The sequence below is a fragment of the Salmo salar genome, chromosome ssa28 (assembly GCF_905237065.1).
Source record: "Salmo salar chromosome ssa28, Ssal_v3.1, whole genome shotgun sequence".
NCBI lineage: Eukaryota > Metazoa > Chordata > Actinopteri > Salmoniformes > Salmonidae > Salmo > Salmo salar.
The window spans coordinates 26,042,733-26,070,000 of record NC_059469.1 but is presented as its reverse complement, the minus strand read 5'-3'; the positions used below and the strand labels follow the sequence as shown (position 1 = coordinate 26,070,000).

At 45.5% G+C, this 27,268-nt stretch overlaps 2 protein-coding genes across 3 annotated transcripts in view; one reads left to right on the top strand and one right to left on the bottom strand.

Annotated features, from left to right (window-relative positions):
* LOC106589707 (inactive heparanase-2) overlaps positions 1-2,085 on the bottom strand; it is a 258,129-nt gene extending 256,044 nt beyond the window's left edge. Inside the window, exon 1 of one of the 2 annotated variants that reach the window (XM_045710126.1) lies at positions 1,505-2,085. In XM_045710126.1, coding sequence (XP_045566082.1) covers positions 1,505-1,770 — 266 coding nt within the window. In that variant the 5' untranslated portion in view covers positions 1,771-2,085. The remainder of the gene's footprint in view (positions 1-1,504) is intronic. The other variant, XM_045710127.1, reaches the window with a different exon arrangement.
* Positions 2,086-8,186: 6,101 nt separating this feature from the next.
* LOC106589764 (metal transporter CNNM4) lies at positions 8,187-26,584 on the top strand. Its single transcript, XM_014180091.2, has 11 exons — positions 8,187-8,635; positions 8,738-8,840; positions 8,986-9,984; positions 13,390-13,533; positions 15,464-15,604; positions 15,708-15,877; positions 16,022-16,121; positions 16,613-16,761; positions 18,975-19,206; positions 19,850-20,158; positions 26,254-26,584. The coding sequence occupies exons 1-11, from the start codon at positions 8,240-8,242 to the stop codon at positions 26,271-26,273; spliced, it is 2,763 nt and encodes a 920-aa protein (XP_014035566.1). The 5' UTR covers positions 8,187-8,239; the 3' UTR covers positions 26,274-26,584.
* The last annotated feature ends 684 nt before the right edge of the window (positions 26,585-27,268 follow it).

The window sequence follows — 27,268 nt, the reverse complement described above, 5'->3', positions numbered from 1 at the left end:
TTATGATGATTATAAATATGTTCATTATGCTGATCATTATCATTAGTATTATTAAATTGATGTCGACAACATTTACTTGCTGGAGGTTGATATCATACAAATCAACCAGGCAATACACGAAGTTATAGCCCCATATGATTGAACGCGTTCTTCTAGGAATTACAATTTTCATCCAGTTATTAACCCACAAATCAATTATTGCTAAAACCCTGACACTAAAGTTTCCCACTGACTGGTAAAAGTTCAATCTGGGAACGTTGCGCAATAGCAAAAGCTGATTGGAAGCTGAAATGGTTTACTTCCAGGGCACCACGTTCTGTGACTCCAATAATATCTGAGTAGCCAATTCCAACTGTTTTTCAAGATCACAAACATGTCGATATAGAGGAATACAAACGGATACTCAATTGCATTTCTAATGAATCATACTTAAATCATATAGCTATGTTAAAATGCCATGACCTCGTTCTCTCCTCCCAGACAATAACAGTGGACCTTTCCTTGGAAATAAGAAACCTCTGTTTACGGAAAGTCTTCAGGGAGCCTCATATGCACCATGCAGGCCTACTACTCGCAATATAAACTGTCCCCCTCCATAGCCAACCTTTTGCGATGCAGCCGTGAACTATATTTAAATATAAATATAGTATTATTCCACAACTAAGCCTATTATTAACACCACCAGGTTAAATAGATGTTTCTAACTTACATTATGTGTACCCACTGGGCACAGACGTGAATTCAAAGTCTCTTCCACGTTTGTTCAAAGTAATTTCATTTCAATGACGTGGAAACAACGTTTATTTAACCAGTGTGTGCCCCGTGGGTAGGCTGATTCACGCATGCCACAGGAGAATGACGCCAAAAGGTGTCAAAAGGTGTCTAAACTGAAATGAGAAAATAGGCGACTATACTATACAAACAAATTGGTAACGCCTCGATATCACCGACTGTGTCCTTGTGCAAAATGGTACGCAGCTTCTTCTGGATATGTGTGCAACAATAGTTCAACATTCACCTCCTGCTACCATTTCTGTCAAGCCGTCTACGCATCCAGTTTGATACAGACGTTCGATAAATCCAACATATACACCACACACAACACACTGCAACTGCCTCTGCAACGCAACGCTGCAGTTCAAACGCAGCGTTCCGTTGGAAATGAATGTACTTCTAATGTACCAAAATGCAAAACACTGTCGGTGTGATCGAGACGAAATGCTCGACGACGTTATTATGAAGTTAGGCCTGCTACAATCTCTAGCCCACTCCATATTTCCATATAGCCCATATCTAATGTCACCTAAACAAAGGCCCGATGCACAAATCGACACCAACCAACAACTGAAATGGTTTAACGATTCCCCAATATCATAATATAGTAATACAACTGAATCCGATCATGCTCAACGGAGACATCTAAACCAACAACAATGCATTCGATCCAAAGATGAGAATAAGACAGTCAAGCCGATACAGCAGACAGAGTGATAAGGCAATCTACCTCAGGAAGTCCAGCCACCCGTCCTTTATAATGGACGGATCCAACTGTAAAGAGAGGAAGTTGTCGTTTAGAACTTGTACTGGACTGCGGGTGTTGACATCCAGCAGAATCAGCGTCCTCTCCATTAACCCTGTTCTCTTCCCCCCGCCGCCCGGTGCAGGTCTCCGGTAGGTCGAAGAAGTGGAGATCACCGACTGCACCATCAGAGCAACGGATGCCAGCCACAGAGGGGAGCCTGGGAAGGGACATGTCGTCGGTTTGGGCATCTCCCTGGCTTGGTACCACGGATGGAACACTGTTCTTAATACGAAGGCCGTGCTCTGCGGTTTGAGGGAAGTTATACCTTATAGTCCGAATGCACTCTCCTTTTCCTTTGAGTGAAGAGATCTATATTTCTTTCTGTCCGTATCCCCCTGCGTCCCCCTCCGTGTTTTTGGAATCTGGAAAGGGTAGCGCACGCCCTGGGCCAGCCTTCCCGCTAGAAAGGGCCATGAGCCGGGGGGAGGAGAGGAGGCAGCGCCGCCCCGCTCCAGGACTCAGCAGTGTTTTTTCTCTAAGGTACTGTATGAAGGCTCATAGTAACCTTGAGGTGTAGGGGAGAAAACAGGGAGCTATTTATCAATATTCTAAGTGCGCATCGCAGAGCTCAACAAAATACTATTTCTTGTTTGTATGACATGTGAACTTGATGTGCCTGCCACAAAACATCAATTTTCATGTAAATCTGATTTGAAATTTGTCTGATGCAATGATTGAATTGTGTATAAAACAAATGTATAATGAAATCATAACATTCATATGAATGTAGGACTATTTTAGATTTCAAAGTTATTTTTATGGTTTCCCCATGAGGAACCTGGGTTATACGCAGAACGTTAAAGTTATTTTTATGGTTTCCCCATGAGGAACCTGGGTTATACGCAGAACGTTAAAGTTATTTGTATGGTTTCCCCATGAGGGACCTGGGTTATACGCAGAACGTTAAAGTTATTTGTATGGTTTCCCCATGAGGAACCTGGGTTATACGCAGAACGTTAAAGTTATGTGTATGGTTTCCCCATGAGGAACCTGGGTTATACGCAGAACGTTAAAGTTATTTGTATGGTTTCCCCATGAGGGACCTGGGTTATACGCAGAACGTTAAAGTTATTTGTATGGTTTCCCCATGAGGGACCTGGGTTATACGCAGAACGTTAAAGTTATTTGTATGGTTTCCCCATGAGGGACCTGGGTTATACGCAGAACGTTAAAGTTATTTGTATGGTTTCCCCATGAGGGACCTGGGTTATACGCAGAACGTTAAAGTTATTTGTATGGTTTCCCCATGAGGGACCTGGGTTATACGCGGAACGTTAAAGTTATTTTTATGGTTTCCCCATGAGGAACCTGGGTTATACGCGGAACGTTAAAGTTATTTTTATGGTTTCCCCATGAGGAACCTAGGTTATACGCAGAACGTTAAAGTTATTTGTATGGTTTCCCCATGAGGGACCTGGGTTATACGCAGAACGTCAATAGAGGAAGAAACTAAATGGAAAGACGTCAAATAACGGTAATTTTCAAACCAAACTGGGAGAGGGACGCCTTATTTAGCCTACCGTGCAGGCCAGATTACCATTTCCTCGTTTTGCCAGTAAAATATAGGCCTAATTCCTACTTGTAAATGGCAACAATATATTTTAATGTTTTGTCACTCTCGGACAAAACAATACCAACACATCCTTATAACAAATGAAATTATTAAAAACAAGAGTTATGTAAACCGTGTATTCAAAAGTATTCTCTAGAAATAGCCTACGAAGGCAAAAACTAGTGGACCGTGGATCTTGGAAATAAGTGAGGATTTGTGTAACAAAATCTAATTAATCACGGAAATTACAATTGCATGGCCACGTAGGAGTCTGAACATTTATATTCTCCAATTATCTGTGAATCACACATCTCTCATGAAAGAAGGTTGGATGCCTTGGCCTAGTAAAACAAATACACGTCAAAGTACATACATTACATATAGACCCATTGATGTTCTTAAACTTTGAACGGAACGGTTTTTATGCACTGTGATCGAAAAGTTAACTCCTTGGGGTACGGTCCTAGATCAGTAAAAGTTACTAGTTGGCTATGCGATAACATATTTTGTTGTGTTGGTTCTACGCACAAGTAGGCTGTGTAATGGACAAATCTGTATTCAATTGTGTTTTATTAAAATAGAGCAGCTGCGATCACCAGGCTAATGTTTTCTCATAGTTTGATCTGTGCTAATATGTTTACAGTTTAACCCGTGACTTCATCGCGCTTTACAGGCTTAACAATGATCAACCCTGAGCTTTGGAGGACACAACCAAACTCAGCCGTACTTGGTGCGCTTCCAAAAACATATTAAAAACGAATTTAGAACTCTACAGCCTACAGATTTAACATACCTATAAAAACGTTATATAAAGTCTCTCTCCAGATGTTCTTTGATCAGAGGGCCTACACACAGCTTTGTCGCTGGTGGTTATCCCAACAACTTCGCCTCACCTCGGCCTGGCTCGTCTCAGCCTAATGACTCTGGTCGCCTGAGGTCGCTGATTGTAGGCTACTTCCGTGTAGAGAAAGTGCCTGGTGCAGTGTGATTGGGAAGACTGAGATATGTAAAGAACGTTGTGTAATCCCCTCTGTTAAAGTCAACAGCTTGTATTGTCTACTTAACCAACTTCATGTTGGACGCACCAACATTAACACATTCAAACAACTGTTAGAAATCTCGATGTTCATTCTTGAAAGTTCGTGAGGCCTGGCTCAACTATATGCTATGTAGCAGGCGCTTTTGACCAAAGAATGCACAGTCACGTATAGGTGGTCCCGGAGATCGAACCCACTATCCTGGCGTTGAAAGCGCCATGCTCTACAAACTGAGCTAAAGAGAACCATAGTAAAACAAAGGTAATGTGGAGACAAACATCGACAGGACATGTACGACAAAGTCTTTAGCTGCTAGGGTATTGGAAAGCAACGAGCCCGTTGCTGTTCATCGATCATGGGTCAGCTTTATCAACTGTTCATAGATATGTGGTCCAGGATCAGACCCCAGGGTCCTATGAGACAGAACACTGTCCATCTATTCCAAATATACACCTCTAACAGCGGGGAGCAAACCTCCGCCTCCCTTTCAGCCTCTCCAAGCATCTCTACCTCTAGATATCAATATCTTCATATCGCAGTGGGATCTTCGCTTGATACATCACTTTACCAGGATAAGAAATGAGTCTTTGATATGTCCCGCCACGGCTGTAGCGGTCCTATGGCAACCGACCAAAATCCCTCTTCAGGTTACGGTCTTTTACTGCATGTCTATGGCAGATATACTGTAGACGTCATTTGGAGTCGTTTGATGTGTGTTTTAAGATGTCGAAGATACATTGTGTAAAGTGTGTGGGATTGAGAGGTAAACACAACATGTGATTTTCATAAAGGTTCGATGATTCCCCCCCAGTAGTTGTTATTAAAATGTTGAATAGAACACAAAGGGAATTATAACAAGTATTTAGTGCCCTGAACGATATGGAGACGGGTAGTCTATGGTGAATGCAATTAGTAAAAAAAAAAACATTGTTCTGATACTCAAATAGATGGGATAAAGCCACAGTCTGTAAGATTTCCAGAAATTACAACTAAATGAATTATAATATAAAGAGTACTTTACATGAACTACAGCAAAACATTAAGGCCCAATAAGGCCCGCTATAGGCCTTGCCTAATCCAATGTTTATTTTATTCTAGTATGACACATAACATTATAGAAACGAGTTGTTGCCTATGTGAAAATATATTTCAACTTCAAACAATTGGAGTTCAATTGTGATAGCACATGATCAAAATGGAAGAACATTAAAGATGTGTTTTGTAGGATAGAAACATCTGCTCCTGGTGTGCTAGTGAACGCGCTACCTTCACACAGACGAGCATTTCTTGACTTCATCGTGTTTCTCATCACTGCATGGAACATTTGCCAAGTGTCAAATTCGTTTCGACTTAGAAAATAACGTAGGCCAACTAACATTACTCTTCTGCTTTTAACACTTGTCGAATGTTATCTCATGTCACCTTTTTTCCTACTAACTTAAACTATTTATGCCAGTGGTATAAGCCATCAAAAGTGTGTGTAGCCTATCGCTGACTTTGAGTAATTACTTTCGGAAGGTTTTGACAAAATAATGACTAAATGTTAAATATTATGACTTTAGGAAAACTATAACTTTTCGACTCCATTCATCAAATAATAATTTGAAAAAGTAAGCCCTGGCCTTGCATCCAAGTTGAAAAACTTTATACACACTGTAAACAACACCACCATACCCTAATAATAACATACTAATAATTATGACAATAATAATAACAACAACAGCCCTAACAGCCCAATAATATTATATTATAAACGAAAAATAGTCATTTACATGAGGGAAAAGTGCAACAGACAGTAGAACAACGAACACATCCCTACATGTAAAAACCATTTCGTCTGTGAAGCAATTATAGCCTATATGAAAACATATATTGTTGAAATGCATGTAGCTTTAAGAATTTAACAGAATTTAAGAGATCAATAAGACCTATACATTTTTGTGGTTATATGGCATATTATCTCTTAAAAATTATTCATATCTGACTTCGATTATGCTTCCAAATGAAAATATATTTTGGCAAATAAAAGTGATTTTGGAGCATGGTAGCAGAGAGGGAGCGGGGGCGAGGGAGGGAGTGAGGATAGGCTTTTTACGGACACACCACAAGCAGGATATTAGGCAAACTGTCTCAAACAGGCGAGGAAAGGGTCACGGCTTAAAAGGCACGGTTGACGGTCGCTCTTACGAATATTGGCGAAGTGTGAGGACCTGAAGAGCGGAAGCGTGCTTTTGTGTGAAATCTGCTGGTTTAGGAGGAGAATAGCAGAGACAGAGAGGTTGGCCTACCACTGGACGAAAGAGCGAAAGAGCGTTCGTGGACCCGGACACAACGTTTTGGAACAAGGAATATTGTCGTCTCTATCTATGGTCTCTATTCATGGCATTTTTTAATCATGGCCCAAGTCCCTGCGTGTTCTTATCTCTTTTTTGATTTATCCTAGTATTAAACCAAATTAATGGCGTGCTTTGCTCAATCTGTCCACATTTCTCGTTTTGTGGCTTAGAGTAGTTTAACATGTAGGCTATACTAAAATCTGAACATATATCTTAAATAGACTTTGGCACCAGGCCTACAATTAAGAAAATGTCGTTTGCATTTGTTCGTAGGCCTAAATCTGATTGGTTCGTGTAAAGTCTAAATAATATATAAATAACAATTGCGGGTGTAAATAATTAGAAAATTATAAATAAGGCCCAAAACATTGACCCATAACCTATTATTGTCTTTAAAATACAACTATGCTTTTATTACTGTACTAATTAAATCACTTTAATGTCTATAACCTATAATGTGAAATGAAATGACATGACTCACATCAGGAGGCTAAATGAACAACTTGACTTCAGTTGAAGAGCTCCTTCAGCGGAATTTGATTCCAGAGCTGCTGAGGAGTCTACACTGCCATCTCGTGGAATACTGTATAATAGTTTCTAGAAAAATCGACTGACCCAATGTGATAATGATGCTGATGATGATAATTATGATGAGGATGATTGTGATGGTAATGATTCTGATGATGAGGAGGATGCTGATTGTGGGAAAAAATAGCCTTATAGAGAAACAGTGACACAAAATGAACAAACGCAGACGCACACACTAGCCTGGCTGACGCAAGACCCACGTGTCTACACAGTTTGCTGCGCATCAGTCCGGTGTCAGCGAGACGACACATACAGCGCTGGAAAAAGTACTCAACGCTCATACTTTAGTAAAAGTAAACATACCTTAATAGAAAATGACTCAAATAAAAGTAAAAGTCACCCAGTAAAATAATAATTGAGTAAAAGTCTAAAAGTATCTGGTTTTAAATATACTTCAGTAGAGTGGTGGAAAAAGTACTCAATTGTAATACCTGAGAAAAAGTAAAAAGCACAAGTAAATGCTATACATCAAATTCCTTATATTAAACAAACCAGACAGCACCATTTACAGACAGACAGGGTCGAACTCCAACACTCAGACATCATTTACTAACACAGTATTCGTGTTAAGTGAGTCTGCCAGAACAGAGGCAGTAGGGATGACAAACGTTATATTGATAGGTGCGTGAATTTGACCATGTTGTTGTCCTACCTGAGCATTCGACATGTAACAGTACTTTTGGGTTTCAGGGGAAATGATTGGGAGTAAAAAGTACATCTATTTTTTAGGAATGTAGTGGAGTAAAAGTAAAAGTAGTCAAAAATATCAACAGTAAAGTAGATACCCCCCCAAAAACGACACACACACGAGTAGACTACTTGGTGTGTTTCTATGATTGTGGTCTCTGCACGGAGCGACAGACAGTCACCCTGGGAAGTAGCTCTGATGATAGGGCATTTCCTGTCTTCTATTTTTAGATTGTAATGGCACGCAAAATGACATTACGTCATTGTACTGCATGGGATTTGTGTAAGGCCCACACATGCCCGATCTCTCTCTCTCTCTCTCTCTCTCTCTCTCTCTCTCTCTCTCTCTCTCTCAACCCACTTTTCTCTCTTTCCTCAGTATGTGGCTGTCCAGCTGTTATGCTGATTCAAGCAGAGCCAGCGTAAAAACCGTGACCACGTGACCCAACCTCCGCCAATGTCCCTCTGTAGTTTATTCAGCATGATGGCTGCTGATGCTGCGGTAGCTTCCTCCTCACCTCATCGCATCTCACCTCATCCCTGCCGCCTGCTGTCGTTTCACCTCTTTACCTTTCTCATCCTCCTCTTCTTTCTCCCAGCCCAGGCGAAGGGATTGCTTGGCGTCCGCCCAGAGGACACTAAAGCCGGGGATCTGTCAGTGCAGGACGGGCTGCTCCAGGCGACCGAGGGTACGCGGTTCATGCTGCGGGTTTACTACGCAGCATCCTCGGTTACACAGACAGCCAACAACCACTCTGGGAGTGGGAGACCAGAAGCTGACGCTGCCGCACCATGGATCGCATTCATAGAAGAACCAGGTGGAGAGCGAAAGCGAGGAGAGGGGGAGGGACTGGTCAGTTTATTGAATGTATTGACCATTTACCATTAAAGCTATATATGAAATATTTTTTATGAAATAACCTAAATATCGTGATAAAATATCAATTGTATTTAGATCCCTTCCAAACGGAACCCGTGCGTGGACGAGCTCGCTCGGAGTTCTGACATCGAGCTGCTGGGTTCCTTCAGGTCTGCGTCCAGCCACAACTCTGTTCTAGGTCCGTTTATTTTGTCTATACTTACATGTTTTTATCGTTGTTGAATCTTAGATTACATTTTAAAATAATAATAATCTTACATGTTATTGTGCGTTTTTCTTTTGTCTGATGATGACCTTTTTGGAATTTGATTCTGATTCTATAGTGGAGCTGCTCGCCAAAGACCTGCGCAAAGATGAGCGGATCAAATACTACTCCATGTGCGCGTTTGACGGAGTGAAGTGGGAGCATTTCAGCACCAGAGACTTCTGGCTAGCGGTGGTGGAGCGACCCCCGCATGCGGATGTGTGGCTCCAGTTGGGGGTGTCGGTGATTTTATTGGGACTCTCTGCGCTTTGCAGCGGGCTGAACATCAGTATGCTAGCCATGGATCCCGTCGAGCTCCGCGTTCTCCAAAACAGCGGCACCGAGAAGGAACAAAAATACGCACACAAGATCGAATCCGTGCGTAAACATGGCAACTACATCCTATGTACTGTGGTACTGGGAAACGTGCTGACCAACACCTGTTTCGTGGTGTGGATGTGCCAGATTATAGGGATGACTCCCACCTCCCTTGCTACCTGCACTTTCGGTATATTCTTCATAGGAGAGATCCTGCCTCACTCTGTGGCATCCAGACACAGCCTCGCCATCGCCTCCAAAACAGTCTGGGCCACCCGGCTTCTAATGCTGGTCTCCTTCCCCATCTCCTACCCCGTCTCCAAGCTCCTAGACATCATGCTTCACCAGGAGATCAGTAACTTCTACACCAGAGAGAAACTGGTGGCCATGCTGCGCGTCACAGACCCCTACCACGACCTGGTCAAAGAGGAACTAAACATCATCCAGGGCGCTCTGGAGTTACGCACCAAGACCGTAGAACAAGTTCACACCCCGCTGGCGGACTGTTATATGCTCTCCTCAGATGCTGTTCTAGACTTCTGTACCATGTCTGACATCATGCAGAGCGGGTTCACCCGGATCCCGGTCTATGAGAACGACAGGTCCAACATCGTTGATATCCTCTTCGTCAAAGACCTGGCGTTCGTGGACCCGGATGACTGCACCCCGCTGAAGACCATCACCCAGTTCTACAAACACCCCATGCACTGTGTGTTCAGAGACACCAAACTGGATGTGATGCTGGAGGAGTTCAAGAGAGGTAATAGGATGGGCCATCTGGCATTTCAGACCGGGCTAGGGGCGGACGGGCCATCTGGGATTTCAGACCGGGCCAGGGGCAGACTGGCCATCTGGCATTTCAGACCGGGCTAGGGGCGGACGGGCCATCTGGGATTTCAGACCGGGCCAGGGGCAGACTGGCCATCTGGCATTTCAGACCGGGCTAGGGGCAGACTGGCCATCTGGCATTTCAGACCGGGCTAGGGGCGGACGGGCCATCTGGCATTTCAGACCGGGCCAGGGGCAGACTGGCCATCTGGCATTTCAGACCGGGCTAGGGGCGGATGGGCCATCTGGCATTTCAGACCGGGCTAGGGGCGGACGGGCCATCTGGGATTAGACCGGGCCAGGGCGGACTGGCCATCTGGCATTTCAGACCGGGCTAGGGGCGGATGGGCCATCTGGCATTTCAGACCGGGCTAGGGGCGGACGGGCCATCTGGCATTTCAGACCGGGCTAGGGGCGGATGGGCCATCTGGCATTTCAGACCGGGCTAGGGGCGGACGGGCCATCTGGGATTTCAGACCGGGCCAGGGGCAGACTGGCCATCTGGCATTTCAGACCGGGCTAGGGGCGGACGGGCCATCTGGCATTTCAGACCGGGCCGGGGGCGGACTGGCCATCTGGCATTTCAGACCGGGCTAGGGGCGGATGGGCCATCTGGCATTTCAGACCGGGCTAGGGGCGGACGGGCCATCTGGCATTTCAGACCGGGCTAGGGGCGGATGGGCCATCTGGCATTTCAGACCGGGCTAGGGGCGGATGGGCCATCTGGCATTTCAGGCTGGTCCATTTTTGGGCCAGTGGGCCTGTCTAACTTGTTTGTTTTTTTGTCTGCAAAATGATCATTATCTGGATAATAATGGGGGTAAAACAAAAAATGGGCAGGTGTGGGGGCCTCAAGGAAAACATTTTCTCCAAGACAGATTTCTGGTCCCAGTCCGCCCCTGAGCCAGGTAGATCCCACTCACACCTGAGTTCAGTCTACACTGTTGTAGAGAGAAAAAATGATATGCAAAATCAGGTAGCATATATAGAGTTAAATATGTAGGAAATGCACCACCATTTTGTAAGACAACAGGTGGAGGTGTATTCTCCAGAGTCATACTCAGTACATTGTTAGCAGCTATATACAAGTAATGTAGATTGTTGAGTGGGTGAAATGAACAGGCATGGTTTCTCTCCTGTGTGTTGCATGATAAAAATAAGTAGATTTCATGTGATCTGACAGTTAGCGAGAATCACACTGGAGGCTTTGGGATGGAGACAGCAGTGTCCACTAGGACGAGAGCTTATTTAAAAGGACTAGGGCTTCATTCATATGCTATTCAGATTGACACGGTTGGTTTGTCCGTGAGGGCTCAGAGATGGTCATCTGAACGGTTTAATTATGGAAATGAGTTGGATAAGAGGGCCTTATTCAATCAACATTATTTTTGTGGAGTGACTCAAAGTAACATTCACGTTTTCAATGAAATGTATGTTTATCACATTCATCATCATCTGGTTGTCTGGGGTCGATGGCAGTAGAAGTGGGACTTCCAGAGCTGCCTGTCCTCCACTGCAGACGCAGTCTCCTCTTCCTCCAGTCCGGTGTCACATTTAAGCTGGTCCACACACATGATTACTGGGTTGCCCCTTCTGCTGGTACCATGCTGTGGTTGCCAGAGGATCAGTTCACTGGCAGAGATGTTCTATTGTCTGTAAGAGCGTCTGAGGAGAGCAGGGATGCTGGCCCATGTTGACCCCAATGCTTCACAAAGTTGTGTCAAGTAGTCTGGTTGTCCTTTGGGTGGTGGACCATTCTTGGTGCACACAGGAAACTGTTGCAGTTCTTTACTTAAACCGGTGCGCCTGACTACCTTTCCCCGTTTCTTGTCTTGCCCATTCACCCTCTGAATGGCATACTGTACTTACACAATCCATGTCTCAAGGCTTCAAAACCCAGCTTTAACCTGACTCCTCCCCTTCATCTACACTGATTGAAGGGAATTTAACAAGTGACATCAATAAGGGATCATAGCTTTCACCTGGATTCACCTGGTCAGTCTATGTCATGGAAAGAGCATTTATTCCACATTTTTTTGTACACTCATTATATATTGCGTTTGAGTTTGTTTATTTGTATTTTTACAGGGACAGTGCACATTAATCAACGTTTTAGTAAAAGTGCCTGGTTTTAGCCATCTAGCTCATTTTCAACCACAGTCCCTGGGCAGGTTATTTAACACAATTCCAATTCCAATGCAGACAGACAATGAGCAGTGAGCACATGCAGAGCAACAGTTGACAACCAACACGTTACACGCTCTCCTCCTCTCCCACTCTCCTCCTCTCCTCTCCTCCCCTTCTCCCCTTCTCCCCCTCTCCCCCTCTCCCCCTGTGATGGAGGCTGATTCAGGAAGGCAAGGGGGTTAGGAGGGAGTTGGGAGGTGGGGAGTCTTACATGAAATGTCACATGTCAGAACCTCAGCAGGTAGCCTAGCTGGCGTTTGGCCAGTAACCGAAAGGCTGCTGGTTTGAATCCCCGAGCCGACTAGGTGAAAAATCTTTTGATGTGCTCTTGAGCAAGGCACCTAAACCTAATTGCTCCTGTAAGTCACTCTGGATAAGAGCATCTGCTAAATGACTAAAATGTAACTGTAAAAAGGATGACATTTTTCACAAGCCATGGAAAGAAACCAGTGTCTCCGATGTTGTTTAAGCAGTGTAATGTATAAATTGTTATCTAAGATGCTGCCTTTCATAGTGGTCAGTTCTTAAAAAATTCAGACAGACAAACAGACAAAGCAACATAGGACAAGCAACACGTAGCAGACAGACAAACAGACAGCACAAAAAATACAAAAAGCAACAAAACAAAATCCATAAAAGCAACAAAGTGTTTCCACACCTCACAAGCTACAGACACAACAGATAACATGGAAAGCTGCACACACACACACACACACACACACACACACACACACACACACACACACACACACACACACACACACACACACACACACACACACACACACACACACACACACACACACACACACACACACACACAGCACTGAGAGTATTTTCCTTTGGGATCTGGCCAGTTGTCAGTAATACTAAGACAGAAATATGACTAATTTCAGCTGGGACAAGAATCAATCTCTGGCTTAACGGCTACTTCAGTAAGAGTCTCCTGGATAGTGTTGATTTTTAATCTGCTTTAATAACAGAAGGATTTCCAGACTCATCACAAATTTATCCTACTATCCACAGCTCAGACATCTATATAATCATGGAAAGTAAATGCTGATTTCTGTAACCTCTCACTCCTCCCCCCTCCTTCCCCGCTCCCTCCCTCCCCCCCTCCCTATTTTTCTCCTCCTAATCTCTCTCCCAGGTAAATCCCACCTGGCTATAGTCCACAGGGTGAACAGTGAGGGGGAGGGGGACCCCTTTTATGAGGTCCTGGGAATTGTTACTTTGGAGGACGTTATCGAAGAAATCATCAAGTCTGAGATTGTGGACGAGACAGACCTCTACAGTATGTATAACAACTCTCTTTCTCTCTTTATAGATACACTGCATGACCAAAAGTATATGGACACCTGCTCGTCCAACATCTCATTCCAAAATCATGGCCATTAATATGGAGTTGGTCCCCTCTTTGCTCCTATAACAGCCTCTACTCTTCTGGGAAGGCTTTCCACTTTCCACTAGGCCTGGCTCGCAGTCGGTGTTCCAATTCATTCCAAAGGTGTTCGATGGGGTTGAGGTCAGGGCTCTGTGCAGGCCAATCAAGTTCTTCCACACCGATCTCGACAAACCACTTCTGCACGGACCTCGATTTGTACACAGGGGCATTGTCATGCTGAAACAGGAAAGGGCCTTCCCCAAACTGTTCTGCAAACTGTTACCACAAAGTTAGATGCATAGAATCATCTAAAATGTCATTATATGCTGTAACGTTCAGATTTCCCTTCACTGGAACTAAGGGGCCTAGCCCGAATCATGAAAAACAGCCCCAGAACATTATTCCTCCTCCACCAAACTTTACAGTTGGCACTATGCATTCGGGCAGGTAGCGTTCTCCTGGCATCCGCCAAAATCAGATTCGCCCGTCGGACTGCCAGATGGTAAAGCGTGATTCATCACTCCAGAGAACGCGTTTCCACTGCTCCAAAGTCCAATGGCGGCGATCTTTACTTCACTCCAGCAGACGCTTGGCATTGCGCATTCTGATCTTAGGCTTGTGTGCTGCTGCTCTGCCATGGAAACCCATTTCATGAAGCTCCCGATGAACAGTTATTGTGCTGACGTTGCTTCCAAAGGCAGTTTGGAACTGGGTAGTGACTGTTGCAACCGAGGACAGACAATTTTTACGTGCTACGCGCTGCAGCACTCGGTGCTTCCGTTCTGTGAGCTTGTGTGGCCTACCACTTTGCGGCTGAGCCATTGTTGCTCCTAGATGTTTCCACTTCCCAATAACAGCACTTACAGTTGACCTGGGCAGCTCTAGCAGGGCAGAAAGTTGACGAACTGACTTGTTGGAAAGGTAGCATCCTATGACGGTGGCACGTTGACAGTCACTGAGCTCTTCATTAAGGCCATTCTACTGCCAATGTTTGTCTAAGGAGATTTCATGGCTGTGTGTTAGATTTTATACACCGTCAGCAACTGATGTGGCTGAAATAGCCTGATCCACTCATTTGAAGGAGTGTCCACATACTTTTGTATATATAGTGCATCTCTCTCTGTCTCTCTCTTCCTGTCACCCTCTAAGCTATTGATCGCCCCTTAACCCTCCCTGCTGCTCCCATAACGTGATCTGATGCATAATTAATCAGAAGTAATTAACTTATCCCATTGATAATTACTACTGGCTTAATCGGTGCTTAACACTCTCTCTGCAGTGTGTGTGTGTGTGTGTGTGTGTGTGTGTGTGTGACAGAGTGAGACAAAGAGAGAGACAGACAAACGTTTTGGTGTAGCAGCTACGGTATTTTGTATGTTTACATTATGCTGTATTATTAAATGTTGCATCTGTCTACTATGTAAACTGCAACCACTTGTAGGGTAAGTCATGTGCTGTGTGCATAATAACAGACTGGGAACATCATTCCATTTTCAAACCTATAACATGTTTAATTGCAAGGAGAATGTACTGTATAAAGTTGACTCCACAGCGAGAGGGAGAGAGAGAGAGAGAGGGGGGGAAGTATGTGTGTGTGCATGTGTGCCATGCATGCTCATGCATGTGTGTGTGCTGTTTAAATATAGCACAGGGCAGTTCATCTCAGTAACTGTGCTCCGCAGGCCTCAGTACAGAACTGGGTATTCAACACAATTTGATCGTCATAACATCATTATACCAATCCAATCAGAAACCTATCCCATTACCAGACAAATGAAGATTTCATTCATTGATGGATGGATGGATTGATTGGTTAATTGATTCATTGATTGTTCCCTAGCTGATAAAAGGACTAAGAGGCGTGTGTCTCATCATGAGAGGAAGCAACATGACTTCTCTATCTTTAAAATGTCAGAGAATGAGATGAAGGTGAAGATGTCTCCTCAACTGCTGCTAGCTACACACCGCTTCCTGGCCACAGGTAGGACCTCTGTGTATGGGTGGATGGATGTGTGTGTTTGTGTGTGTGTGCGTTTACACTCTTCTCTGTCTGTCTCTCTCTCTCTCTGTGTGTGTTTGTGTAGAAGTGGAGCCCTTCAAGCCATGTCATCTCTCAGAGAAGATTCTCCTTTGTCTGATCAAACACCCCAGTGTCGTTCAGGAACTTAAGTTTGACAGGAAGAACAAAGGAGCACCACAGCACTTCCTGTATATGAGGAACAAACCTGTCGACTACTTTGTCCTGATTTTACAGGTACACACCATACACACTGAAACCACACTGTCTTGGTTCTACATAAACACCTAGGGTTGCAAAACTACCGGTATTTTACCAAAGCTTGGAAATGTATGAAAACTTTGTTGTTTAATAGTCTGTCTGTGTGTTATGTCATTCCAGGGTAAAGTTGAGGTGGAGATTGGTAAGGAGGCTCTTCGTTTTGAGAACGGCGCTTTCTCCTACTATGGCATGCCAGCCCTCATACCACCACTACCTATAGGTAAATACACTCCCGGCCCCAACAACACACAATGAGATTTTATCAGTTGGTGTTAGTGATTATAATGTTGTTGATGATGACGTTGATGAAGAGGATTTATTGTCATCGAATGGGACATTCTTACCCCAGCTTCCCCTGTTCTAAATGCTACAGTATCACAATATTTCTATGTTATGTGTGTGCGTGAAATCCACTGTCGATTTCTCTTGAATCTGTGGGATAAGATGGCTGCAGTGGAAACTATGTAACTGCAGTAATTAAAGCTGTTTAAGAAAATGGTTCGGTAGAAAGACATGTCCTGGCCTGGGTTATATAACACCCAGCTTACACTGATAAGCAGACACAAAAACCAGCCCAGTGTGTGGTGTGTGTGTGTGTGAACACGCATGTGTTTGCGCTTGTCTAATAGAGAGCAAGAGAGAGACAGAAAGAACGAGAAGAGAGTGAGGAAGAGAAAAAAATGGACAGAATCTAATCAAACTCATCTCCAGTCAACAGGTTTGGTTCTGGTAGCAGTGGGTTGAACCAGTCAGACTCTGTCCTATCAGGAGGCAGTGTGGGTCAGCTGAGTATAGGAGGGGGAGGAGTCTACCTACCTGACTTCTCTGTCAGACAACTCACTGACCTACAGATTATTAAGGTAACACACACCTGCACCATCCACAAAACTACACTAAATATATTCATTTGACCAAATAATTGAAACACACTGTTTTGCAATGGTCTACAGTAGCCTCAACAGCACTCTGTATGGTAGCACCATGGTGTAGCCGGAGGACAGCTAGTTTCCGTCCTCCTCTGGGTACATTGACTTCAATACAAAACCTAGGAGGCTCATGGTTCTCACCACCTTCCATAGACTTACATAGTAATTATGACAACTTCCAGAGGACGTCCTTCAACCTATCAGAGCTCTTAGAGCATGAACTGACATGTTGTCCACCAAATCAAAGGATCAGAGAATTAATTTAGTTCCAAAAGCATAAGTTACAGCTAGCTAGCACTGCAGTGCATAAAATGTGGTGAGTAGTTGACTCAAAGAGAGAGAAAGACAATAGTTGAACAGTTTTGAACAAATTCATTTATTCAAAAATGAAGGAGAAGCAAGAGAGAGAGTGCTAGCTATTTCTTCATAGCATTTTTTTTTTTGCTTTCACTTACTTACTTAGAGAATGCAGCTAGCTAGTTTAGCCTACTCAAACACCAGGCTCAAACAGAGGGATGCTATGTTAGCTAGCTGACTATGGCTACCCAACACTGGAACATTTCCAAGTCAAGGTAAGCTTTTGGCTTTATAAATGTATTGCCACCGGGGCCCACCGGTGTAACTGCTAAACTGCTAGCTGTACACTGTACTGCATGATTGTAGCGGGTTTACTAACACGTTAGTTCTAGTAGCTATGTTGACTACTCTGACATTAGCTAATATGGTGACAAAGATGTAGGCTGTGTAGCGGTTAGCGGTTATGGTATAAAGGTTTGACTTGGAAAGGTGTTTTCGCCTGGTCACAGACATCTGTGGTGTTGTGCAATGGAGTCCATAAGCGACGGGAAAAGGTGAGAGGAGAAGCGCGCGTAAATGCGAGAAGGAATTATACAATGAGCAAAGTGATCATGGTGTTTGTATGTGGCTGCTATGAAAGTGATCTGCGTTTGCGGGTGATGAGGGGTGTATTCATTCCGCCGATTAGAAATGTTTTTCAACAGAAATGGAAGCAAATGGAACGAAATGGGGATGAACATACCTGAATTTTTCCAATAGAAACTCTCGTTTGCAACTGTTCCAGTAATGATTGCACCCTAGATCAGATAGATGCAGGCAAGAGTGTGCAAGTCGGTATTGAATGTTTCACTCTGTCCCATTAATTACTCAAATCTTCCTCTCGACCTGTGTGCATCTACATTGTAAACTTTCATGGGTAAGCTAGGTTGTAGCAACCTCATGATGGGTATAGGGAAAATTTGAGTATCATGTAGTAGAAATAAGGCCTCCCTCATCTTTAACGTCACCGACCACCACTGACGTGCACAACACTTAAAATAGACCTAAACTTCTAACTACCCAGAACCGTACTGCATCTCATTTTCATTTCCCTTTAAAACGTCTTAATCCCTGATTTTGACTGAACACAGACACATCCTCTCTCCCTCTATCCTTCTCTCTCTCCCTCCTTCCCTCTTTTTCCTTTTAATCTCTTAGCTTAACTTTAATCATTGGGGATAAATGACCTCCATTTTCAGTATGAATAATTTAGACTAAAAGTGATGGATGTACATCCTGAGTACACACACACACTCCCTCACCCCTCCCCCAGGTCATAAATATAGTTTGAGAAAGAAAGATCACTAGCGCGCACACACACAAACGTAGCATTTACATAGAGAAACAGCTTGGTGGTGTGTGTGTGTGTCTATATATAGATATTTGCTTATATTAGTTTATATTGTGTGTTGATAATGTTGTGTTAACACTGTATTTGTGGAGTGTGATGATAATGTGTTGATACTCTATTTGTGGAGTGTGTTGATGATGTTGTGTTGATACTGTATTTGTGCTTGTGTTGATCATGTGTTAATACTGTATTTGTGCTTGTGTTGATGATAATGTGTTGATACTGTATTTGTGGAGTGTGTTGATGTGTTAATACTGTATTTGTGCTTGTGTTGATGATAATGTGTTGATACTGTATTTGTGGAGTGTGTTGGTACTGTATTTGTGGAGTGTGTTGGTACTGTATTTGTGGAGTGTATTGGTACTGTATTTGTGGAGTGTGTTGGTGATGCTGTGTTTGTGGAGTGTGTTGATGATGATGTGTTGATATTGTATTTGTGGCGTGTTTTCCTGTCTCCTAGATCTCGAGGAACCACTACCAGAATGCACTAACAGCCAGTCTTATGGACAGTGTACCCCAGACCCCCGATCCTGAGGGGAGACCCACCATCCCTGAGACCCGCTCCCACAGCATCGCACTACCCCTGACACACACATACACTCACCTGCGACCCGTCCTGGAACGGCACACGCACACAGAGGACAACACTGGACCACTCACCTCACAGCTCAATGAGAGGAATCGCATTGTCCGTAAGTGGAGTGGTGCGCCTCAGCTACTCCACCATCTCTAGCCTGACTAGACCCAGCCTCATCTACCCCACCATCTCTAGCCTGACTAGACCCAGTCTCCGCTACCCCACCATCTCTAGCCTGACTAGACCCAGCCTCCGCTACCCCACCATCTCTAGTCTGACTAGACCCAGCCTCCGCTACCCCACCATCTCTAGTCTGACTAGACCCAGCCTCCGCTACCCCACCATCTCTAGCCTGACTAGACCCAGCCTCAGCTACCCCACCATCTCTAGCCTGACTAGACCCAGCCTCAGCTACCCCACCATCTCTAGCCTGACTAGACCCATCCTCATCTACACCACCATCTCTAGCCTGACTAGACCCAGCCTCAGCTACCCCACCATCTCTAGCCTGACTAGACCCAGCCTCAGCTACCCCACCATCTCTAGCCTGACTAGACCCATCCTCATCTACACCACCATCCCTGGCATGACTAGGCCGCATCTCATGGAGGGTGTCCAGATAGATCTGGACTTCTATGCACAGAAGGGGTTGGAACAAGGGGACAAGGGAGGGAGATGTTGAGACTGAAAAGAGTTAGCACTTCACTGAGAAGCAGCCTCTGTCCTGATTTTCACAACAGTACTGTATCCCTCTCCAGGCAGTAAGTCAGATGGACAGAGGAGCCCCAGTGACTCAGTGTTTCTACGGATGGATGACATTCCCTACATCCGAGAAGACCGACCGGAAGACTGTCAGGAAGACCAACCAGAGGAGCCACCAGAGAGGAAACCGGAAGACCTCCCGGAAGATCGAACAAAAGACCGTCCGGAAGACTGTCCAGAAGACCGTCTGACAGATTGTCTGGAAGGCCATCCGGGAAAATGGCTGGTAGAATATCCAGAAGACCAGCTGGTAGAAATTCCAGAAGACCAGCTGGAAGACCAGCTGGAAAGCCAAGAAGAGAATGGTAAGGAGACCTGTTATATAACACCCAGCTTACACTGATAAGCAGTGTATGTGAGTGTGTTGTAAGCTTCTATAGCTGTTATATACAGTTGAAGTCGGAAGATTACATACACTTTAGCCAAATACATTTAAACTCTGTTTCACAATTCCTGACATTTAATCCTAGTAAAAAATCCCTGTCAGAGGTCAGTTAGGATCACCACTTTATTTTAAGAATGTGAAATGTCAGAATAATATTAGAGTGAATGATTTATTTCATCACATTCCCAGTGGGATAGAAGTTCACATAGACTCAATTAGTATTTGGTAGCATTGCCTTTAAATTGTTTAACTTGGGTCAAACGTTTCAGGTAGCCTTCCACAAGCTTCCCACAATAAGTTGGGTGAATTTTGGCACATTCCTCCTGACAGAGCTGGTGTAACTGAGTCAGGTTTGTAGGCCTCCTTGCTCGCACACACTTTTTCAGTTCTGCCCACAAATTTTCTATGGGATTGATGTCAGGGCTTTGTGATGGCTACTCTAATACCTTGACTTTGTTGTCCTTAAGCCATTTTGCCACAACTTTGGAAGTATGCTTGGGGTCATTGTCCATTTGGAAGATCCATTTGCAACCAAGCTTTAACTTCCTTACTGATGTCTTGATGTTTCTTCAATATATCCACATAATTTTCCTGCCTCATGATGCCTCCTATTTTGTGAAGTGGAGCAATCCCTCCTGCAGCAAAGCACCCCCACAACATGATGCTGCCACCCCCGTGCTTCACGGTTGGGATGGTGTTCTTCGGCTTGCAAGCCTCCCCCTTTTTCTTCCAACCATAACGATGGTCATTATGGCCAAACAGTTCTATTATTTTATCATCAGACCAGAGGACAATTCTCCAAAACCGTAGTCTGGCTTTTTTATGGCGGTTTTGGAGCAGTGGCTTCTTCCTTGCTGAACAGCCTTTTAGGTTATGTCGATGTAGGACTCGTTTTACTGTGGCTATAGATACCTAGCACCTGTTTCCTCTAGCATCTTCACAAGGTCCTTTGCTGTTGTTCTGGGATTGATTTGCACTTTTCACACCAAAGTACTTTCATCTCTAGGAGACAGAACGCGTCACCTTCCTGAGTGGTATGACGGCTGCGTGGTCCCATGGTGTTTATACTTGCGTACTATTGTTTGTACAGATGAACGTGGTACCTTCAGGCATTTGGAAATTGCTCCCAAGGATGAACCAGACTTGTGGAGGTCTACAATTTTTTTTCTGAGGTCTTGGCTGATTTCTTTTGATTTTCACATGATGTCAAGCTAAGAGGCACTGAGTTTGAGGTAGGCCTTGAAATACATCCACAGATACACCTCCAATTGACTCAAATTATGTCAATTAGCCTATCAGAAGCTTCAAAAGCCATGACATCATTTTCTGGAATTTTCCAAGCTGTTTAAAGGCACAGTCAACTTAGTGTATGTAAACTTCTGACCCACTGGAATTGTAATACAGTGAATTATAAGTGAAATAATCTGTCTGTAAACAATTGTTTGAAAAATTACTTGTGTCATGCACAAAGTAGATGTCCTAACCGACTTGCCAAAACTATAGTTTGTTAACAATACATGTGTGGAGTGGTTGAAAAACGAGTTTTAATGACTCCAACCTAAGTGTATGTAAAGTTATCTGTGTCGAGTTGCTAAGGCAACGGGCCTGCCTGCCCTGTTCTAAGAGGAGAAGACGAAAAAATGCAAGGAAGTCAAGATGGTGACAGCTGTACAAATAACTCATCCATAGGGCTTTACTTCTCAAACACGGCAGAAAGCTAACACAATATGATGTCCCGTCACCTTATTTATTCAGCCACTTACTTAGATTAACTAGCAAGTTAAATTTAAGGGTCGTGTTAATGCAGAATTCTGCGTTTTTCACGCTGGAAAAAAAGGGTAAAATGCATAAGAAATATGTTGCTGCGTTTTGTAAAGGCAGATTTAAAATGCTTCTCATTGTAATTTCTGCTCAGCATCAGACTAATTCTGTGCTTCAGTTGCACTTCACTCAGATGAGAATTCATGATCAGGCATTCTATCAGCAGACAGAGCTCTGACTGATGTGTAGCTACTTTTCTCCTGTACTTTTCAGTGTGGCCAGCCTAGTTCTCTGGTAAAATACCAGATTAACTTCAAGAAAGACATCAGGAAATGTAGCTGGCTACATTCTTTCAATGATACACAGACATATGATGGCCATGCATCGTTTCCGCAAAAAAATACCTTGGTTTTTCATGAAGCTGATTTACTTGTGTGGCTGCCAGCCAAATAGCATTGCATTTCTTTTGTCATCGGATGAAAATGAATCTATTTTCTGCCAAATGTGTTGCCCTAATATATTACTGCAACACATTTGACCTACCTGCTCCCGCTTTCTCCCTTTGTGCTATTTACAAACACCAAACACGTGACTGGCTCAACTGTTCTGGGGCTCTACGGTATGGTAAACTGGTGAAATGAAGAAGGCGATCTGCTTCATCTCCTAAGGTATTGCACAAGTTGACTCTAGGTATTTACTCAGTCCTCACAAGTCTAGTGAAGTTTGAAAAATCATTCCATGGAAACAGTGCCTAGAGCAGTGCCAAGGCCATGGTATGAGTAATGGTATTTATTTATAGTCTTGTAGGTTGTAGCAGATTTTGTAATGGGCTTTGTTCATACACTTCTCATTTCTCTACTCTCCCTCTCTCTACTCTCCACCTCTCTCTTTCTCCTCTACTCTCCACCTCTCTCTTTCTCATCTACTCTCCACCTCTCTCCTCTATTCTCCACCTCTCTCCTCTATTCTCCATCTCTCTCTCTCCTCTATTCTCCACCTCTCTCCTCTACACCCTCTCTCGCTCTCTCTCTCCTCTTCTCTCTCTCTACTGTACACCTCTCTCTCTCCTCTATTCTCCATCTCTCGCTCTCTCTCTACTCTCCACCTCTCTCGCTCTCTCCTCTACACCCTCTCTCTCTCTCTCCTCTCCTCTCCCCCTCTCTCCTCTCCTCTCCACCTCTCTCCCTCCCTCTCGTCTACTCTCCCTCCCTCCCTCTCGTCTACTCTCTCTCCCTCCCTCTCGTCTACTCTCCCTCCCTCTCGTCTACTCTCCCTCCCTCTCGTCTACTCTCCCTCCCTCTCGTCTACTCTCCCTCCCTCTCGTCTACTCTCCCTCCCTCTCGTCTACTCTCCCTCCCTCCCTCTCGTCTACTCTCCCTCCCTCCCTCTCGTCTACTCTCCCTCCCTCCCTCTCGTCTACTCTCCCTCCCTCCCTCTCGTCTACTCTCCCTCCCTCCCTCTCGTCTACTCTCCCTCCCTCCCTCTCGTCTACTCTCCCTCCCTCCCTCTCGTCTACTCTCCCTCCCTCCCTCTCGTCTACTCTCCCTCCCTCCCTCTCGTCTACTCTCCTCCCTCCCTCTCGTCTACTCTCCCTCTCTCTCGTCTACTCTCCCTCTCTCTCGTCTACTCTCCCTCTCTCTCGTCTACTCTCCACGTCTCTCGTCTACTCTCCACGTCTCTCGTCTACTCTCCACGTCTCTCGTCTACTCTCCACGTCTCTCGTCTACTCTCCACGTCTCTCTCGTCTACTCTCCACGTCTCTCGTCTACTCTCCACGTCTCTCGTCTACTCTCCACGTCTCTCGTCTACTCTCCACGTCTCTCGTCTACTCTCCACGTCTCTCGTCTACTCTCCACGTCTCTCGTCTACTCTCCACGTCTCTCGTCTACTCTCCACGTCTCTCGTCTACTCTCCACGTCTCTCGTCTACTCTCCACGTCTCTCGTCTACTCTCCACGTCTCTCGTCTACTCTCCACGTCTCTCGTCTACTCTCCCTCTCTCTCGTCTACTCTCCCTCTCTCTCGTCTACTCTCCCTCTCTCTCGTCTACTCTCCCTCTCTCTCGTCTACTCTCCCTCTCTCTCGTCTACTCTCCCTCTCTCTCGTCTACTCTCCCTCTCTCTCGTCTACTCTCCCTCTCTCTCGTCTACTCTCCCTCTCTCTCGTCTACTCTCCCTCTCTCTCGTCTACTCTCCCTCTCTCTCGTCTACTCTCCCTCTCTCTCGTCTACTCTCCCTCTCTCTCGTCTACTCTCCCTCTCTCTCGTCTACTCTCCCTCTCTCTCGTCTACTCTCCCTCTCTCTCGTCTACTCTCCCTCTCTCTCGTCTACTCTCCCTCTCTCTCGTCTACTCTCCCTCTCTCTCGTCTACTCTCCACGTCTCTCGTCTACTCTCCACGTCTCTCGTCTACTCTCCACGTCTCTCGTCTACTCTCCACGTCTCTCGTCTACTCTCCACGTCTCTCGTCTACTCTCCACGTCTCTCGTCTACTCTCCACGTCTCTCGTCTACTCTCCACGTCTCTCGTCTACTCTCCACGTCTCTCGTCTACTCTCCACGTCTCTCGTCTACTCTCCACGTCTCTCGTCTACTCTCCACGTCTCTCGTCTACTCTCCACGTCTCTCGTCTACTCTCCACGTCTCTCGTCTACTCTCCACGTCTCTCGTCTACTCTCCACGTCTCTCGTCTACTCTCCACGTCTCTCGTCTACTCTCCACGTCTCTCGTCTACTCTCCACGTCTCTCGTCTCCTCTCCACGTCTCTCGTCTCCTCTCCACGTCTCTCGTCTCCTCTCCACGTCTCTCGTCTCCTCTCCACGTCTCTCGTCTCCTCTCCACGTCTCTCTCTCTCCTCTTCTTCTCTCTCTCTCTCCTCTTCTTCTCTCTCTCTCTCCTCTTCTTCTCTCTCTCTCTCCTCTTCTTCTCTCTCTCTCCTCTTCTCTCTCTCTCTCTCCTCTTCTTCTCTCTCTCTCTCCTCTTCTTCTCTCTCTCCTCCTCTTCTCTCTCTCTCCTCTCCACAGCGCTCTCTCTCTCCCCTCTACACCTCTCTCTCTCCTCTACTCTCTCCCTCTCTCTCTCCCTCACTCTCTCTCTCCTCTACTCTCCACCTCTCTCACTCTCTCTCTCCTCTACTCTCCACCTCTCTCACTCTCTCTCTCCTCTACTCTCTCTCCTCTACTCTCTCTCTCCTCTACCTCTCTCTCACTCTCTCTCTCCTCTACTCTCCACCTCTCTCTCTCTCTCCTCTTCTTCTCTCTCTCTCCACCTCTCTCTCTCTCTCCTCTCTCTCTCTCTCCTCTCTCTCTCTCCACCTCTCTCTCTCTCCTCTTCTCTCTCTCTCCTCTTCTCTCTCTCTCCACCTCTCTCTCTCTCTCCTCTTCTCTCTCTCTCCACCTCTCTCCTCTTCTCTCTCTCCACCTCTCTCTCTCTCTCCTCTACTCTCCACAGCTCTCTCTCTCTCCCCTCTACACCTCTCTCTCTCCTCTACTCTCTCTCTCTCTCTCTCTCTCTCTCCTTTCCACCTCTCTCGCACCATACATATGAGATGAGTAAAGCAAAAATATGAAAACATTATGAAAGTGACTAGTGTTCCATTATTAAAGTGGCCTGTGATTTCATGTCTATGTATATAGGGCAGCAGCCTCTAAGGTGCAGGGTTACATAACCGGGTTGAAGCCGCCTAGTGATGGTTATTTAACAGCCTGATGGCCTTGAGATAGAAGCTGTTTTTCTGTCCCAGCTTTGATGCACCTGTACTGACTTCGCCTTCTGGATGGTAGCGGGGTGATCAGGCAGTGGCTTGGGTGGTTGTTGTCCTTGATGATCTTTTTGGCCTTCCTGTAACATCGAGTGCTGTAGGTGTCCTGGAGGGCAGGTAGTTTGCCCCCGGTGATGCGTTCGGCAGACAGCACCACCCTCTGGAGAGCCTTGCGGTACCAGGCGGTGATACAGCCCGACAGGATGCTCTCAACTGTGCATCTGTAAAAGTTTGAGGGTTTTAGGTGCCAGCCTATAGTGACAGCAGGCGCATCATAGCAACAGAACTTTGTGTTTTATCTTTCGTTGCGTCACACACTTTCCTCCAGAGAGTCTGGCATGTATTGTTTAAAGACGAACGAGGTCATGGGTCTCTGAATGACAGATTTGTTTTTAAGATTTGTGTAATTATTCGATCAAAGATATTCTTATATTTACAATATAAAATATCAATGTTTTGTGTCCTGTGCAGAGATTGACACTGTGTCCTACCCTTCCAGGTAACAAGAGGAGTTCTTGATGGGAGAAGAGAGTGGAAGAAGGCATGGAGCAGTCATCGTCGACCACCTAGCACAAAGCCAGAGAGAAGAGACAACGGGGAAGATCTAGCACTGATAAAAAAAACTATTCCCTTCCTCCCAGTCTTCTACCCACTGGAGTAGAAGTTTAGTTGGGAACACACTGTAGTATTTAGACATCCAGATGCTCAAGCCCTTTCTCTGAACTGTCCACTCCCCAGACCCAACCCCCTAACCCTGTATACCCTCTGTCCACTACCCAGACCCCTAACCCTGGATACCCTCTGTCCACTACCCAGACCCCTATCCCTGTATACCCTCTGTCCACTACCCAGACCCCTAACCCTGGATACCCTCTGTCCACTACCCAGACCCCTAACCCTGAATACCCTCTGTCCACTACCCAGACCCCTAACCCTGGATACCCTCTGTCCACTCCCCAGACAACCCCTAACCCTGTATACCCTCTGTCCACTACCCAGACCCCTAACCCTGGATACCCTCTGTCCACTACCCAGACCCCTAACCCTGGATACCCTCTGTCCACTCCCCAGACCCAACCCCCTATCCCTGAATACCCTCTGTCCACTCCCCAGACCCTAACTCTGTATACCCTCTGTCCACTACCCAGACCCCTAACCCTGGATACCCTCTGTCCACTACCCAGACCCAACCCCTAACCCTGTATACCCTCTGTCCACTACCCAGACCCCTAACCCTGGATACCCTCTGTCCACTACCCAGACCCAACCCCCTATCCCTGTATACCCTCTGTCCACTCCCCAGACCCAACCCCCTAACCCTGTATACCCTCTGTCCACTACCCAGACCCCTAACCCTGGATACCCTCTGTCCACTCCCCAGACCCAACCCCCTATCCCTGAATACCCTCTGTCCACTCCCCAGACCCAACCCCCTATCCCTGTATACCCTCTGTCCACTCCCCAGACCCCTATCCCTGAATACCCTCTGTCCACTCCCCAGACCCTAACCCTGT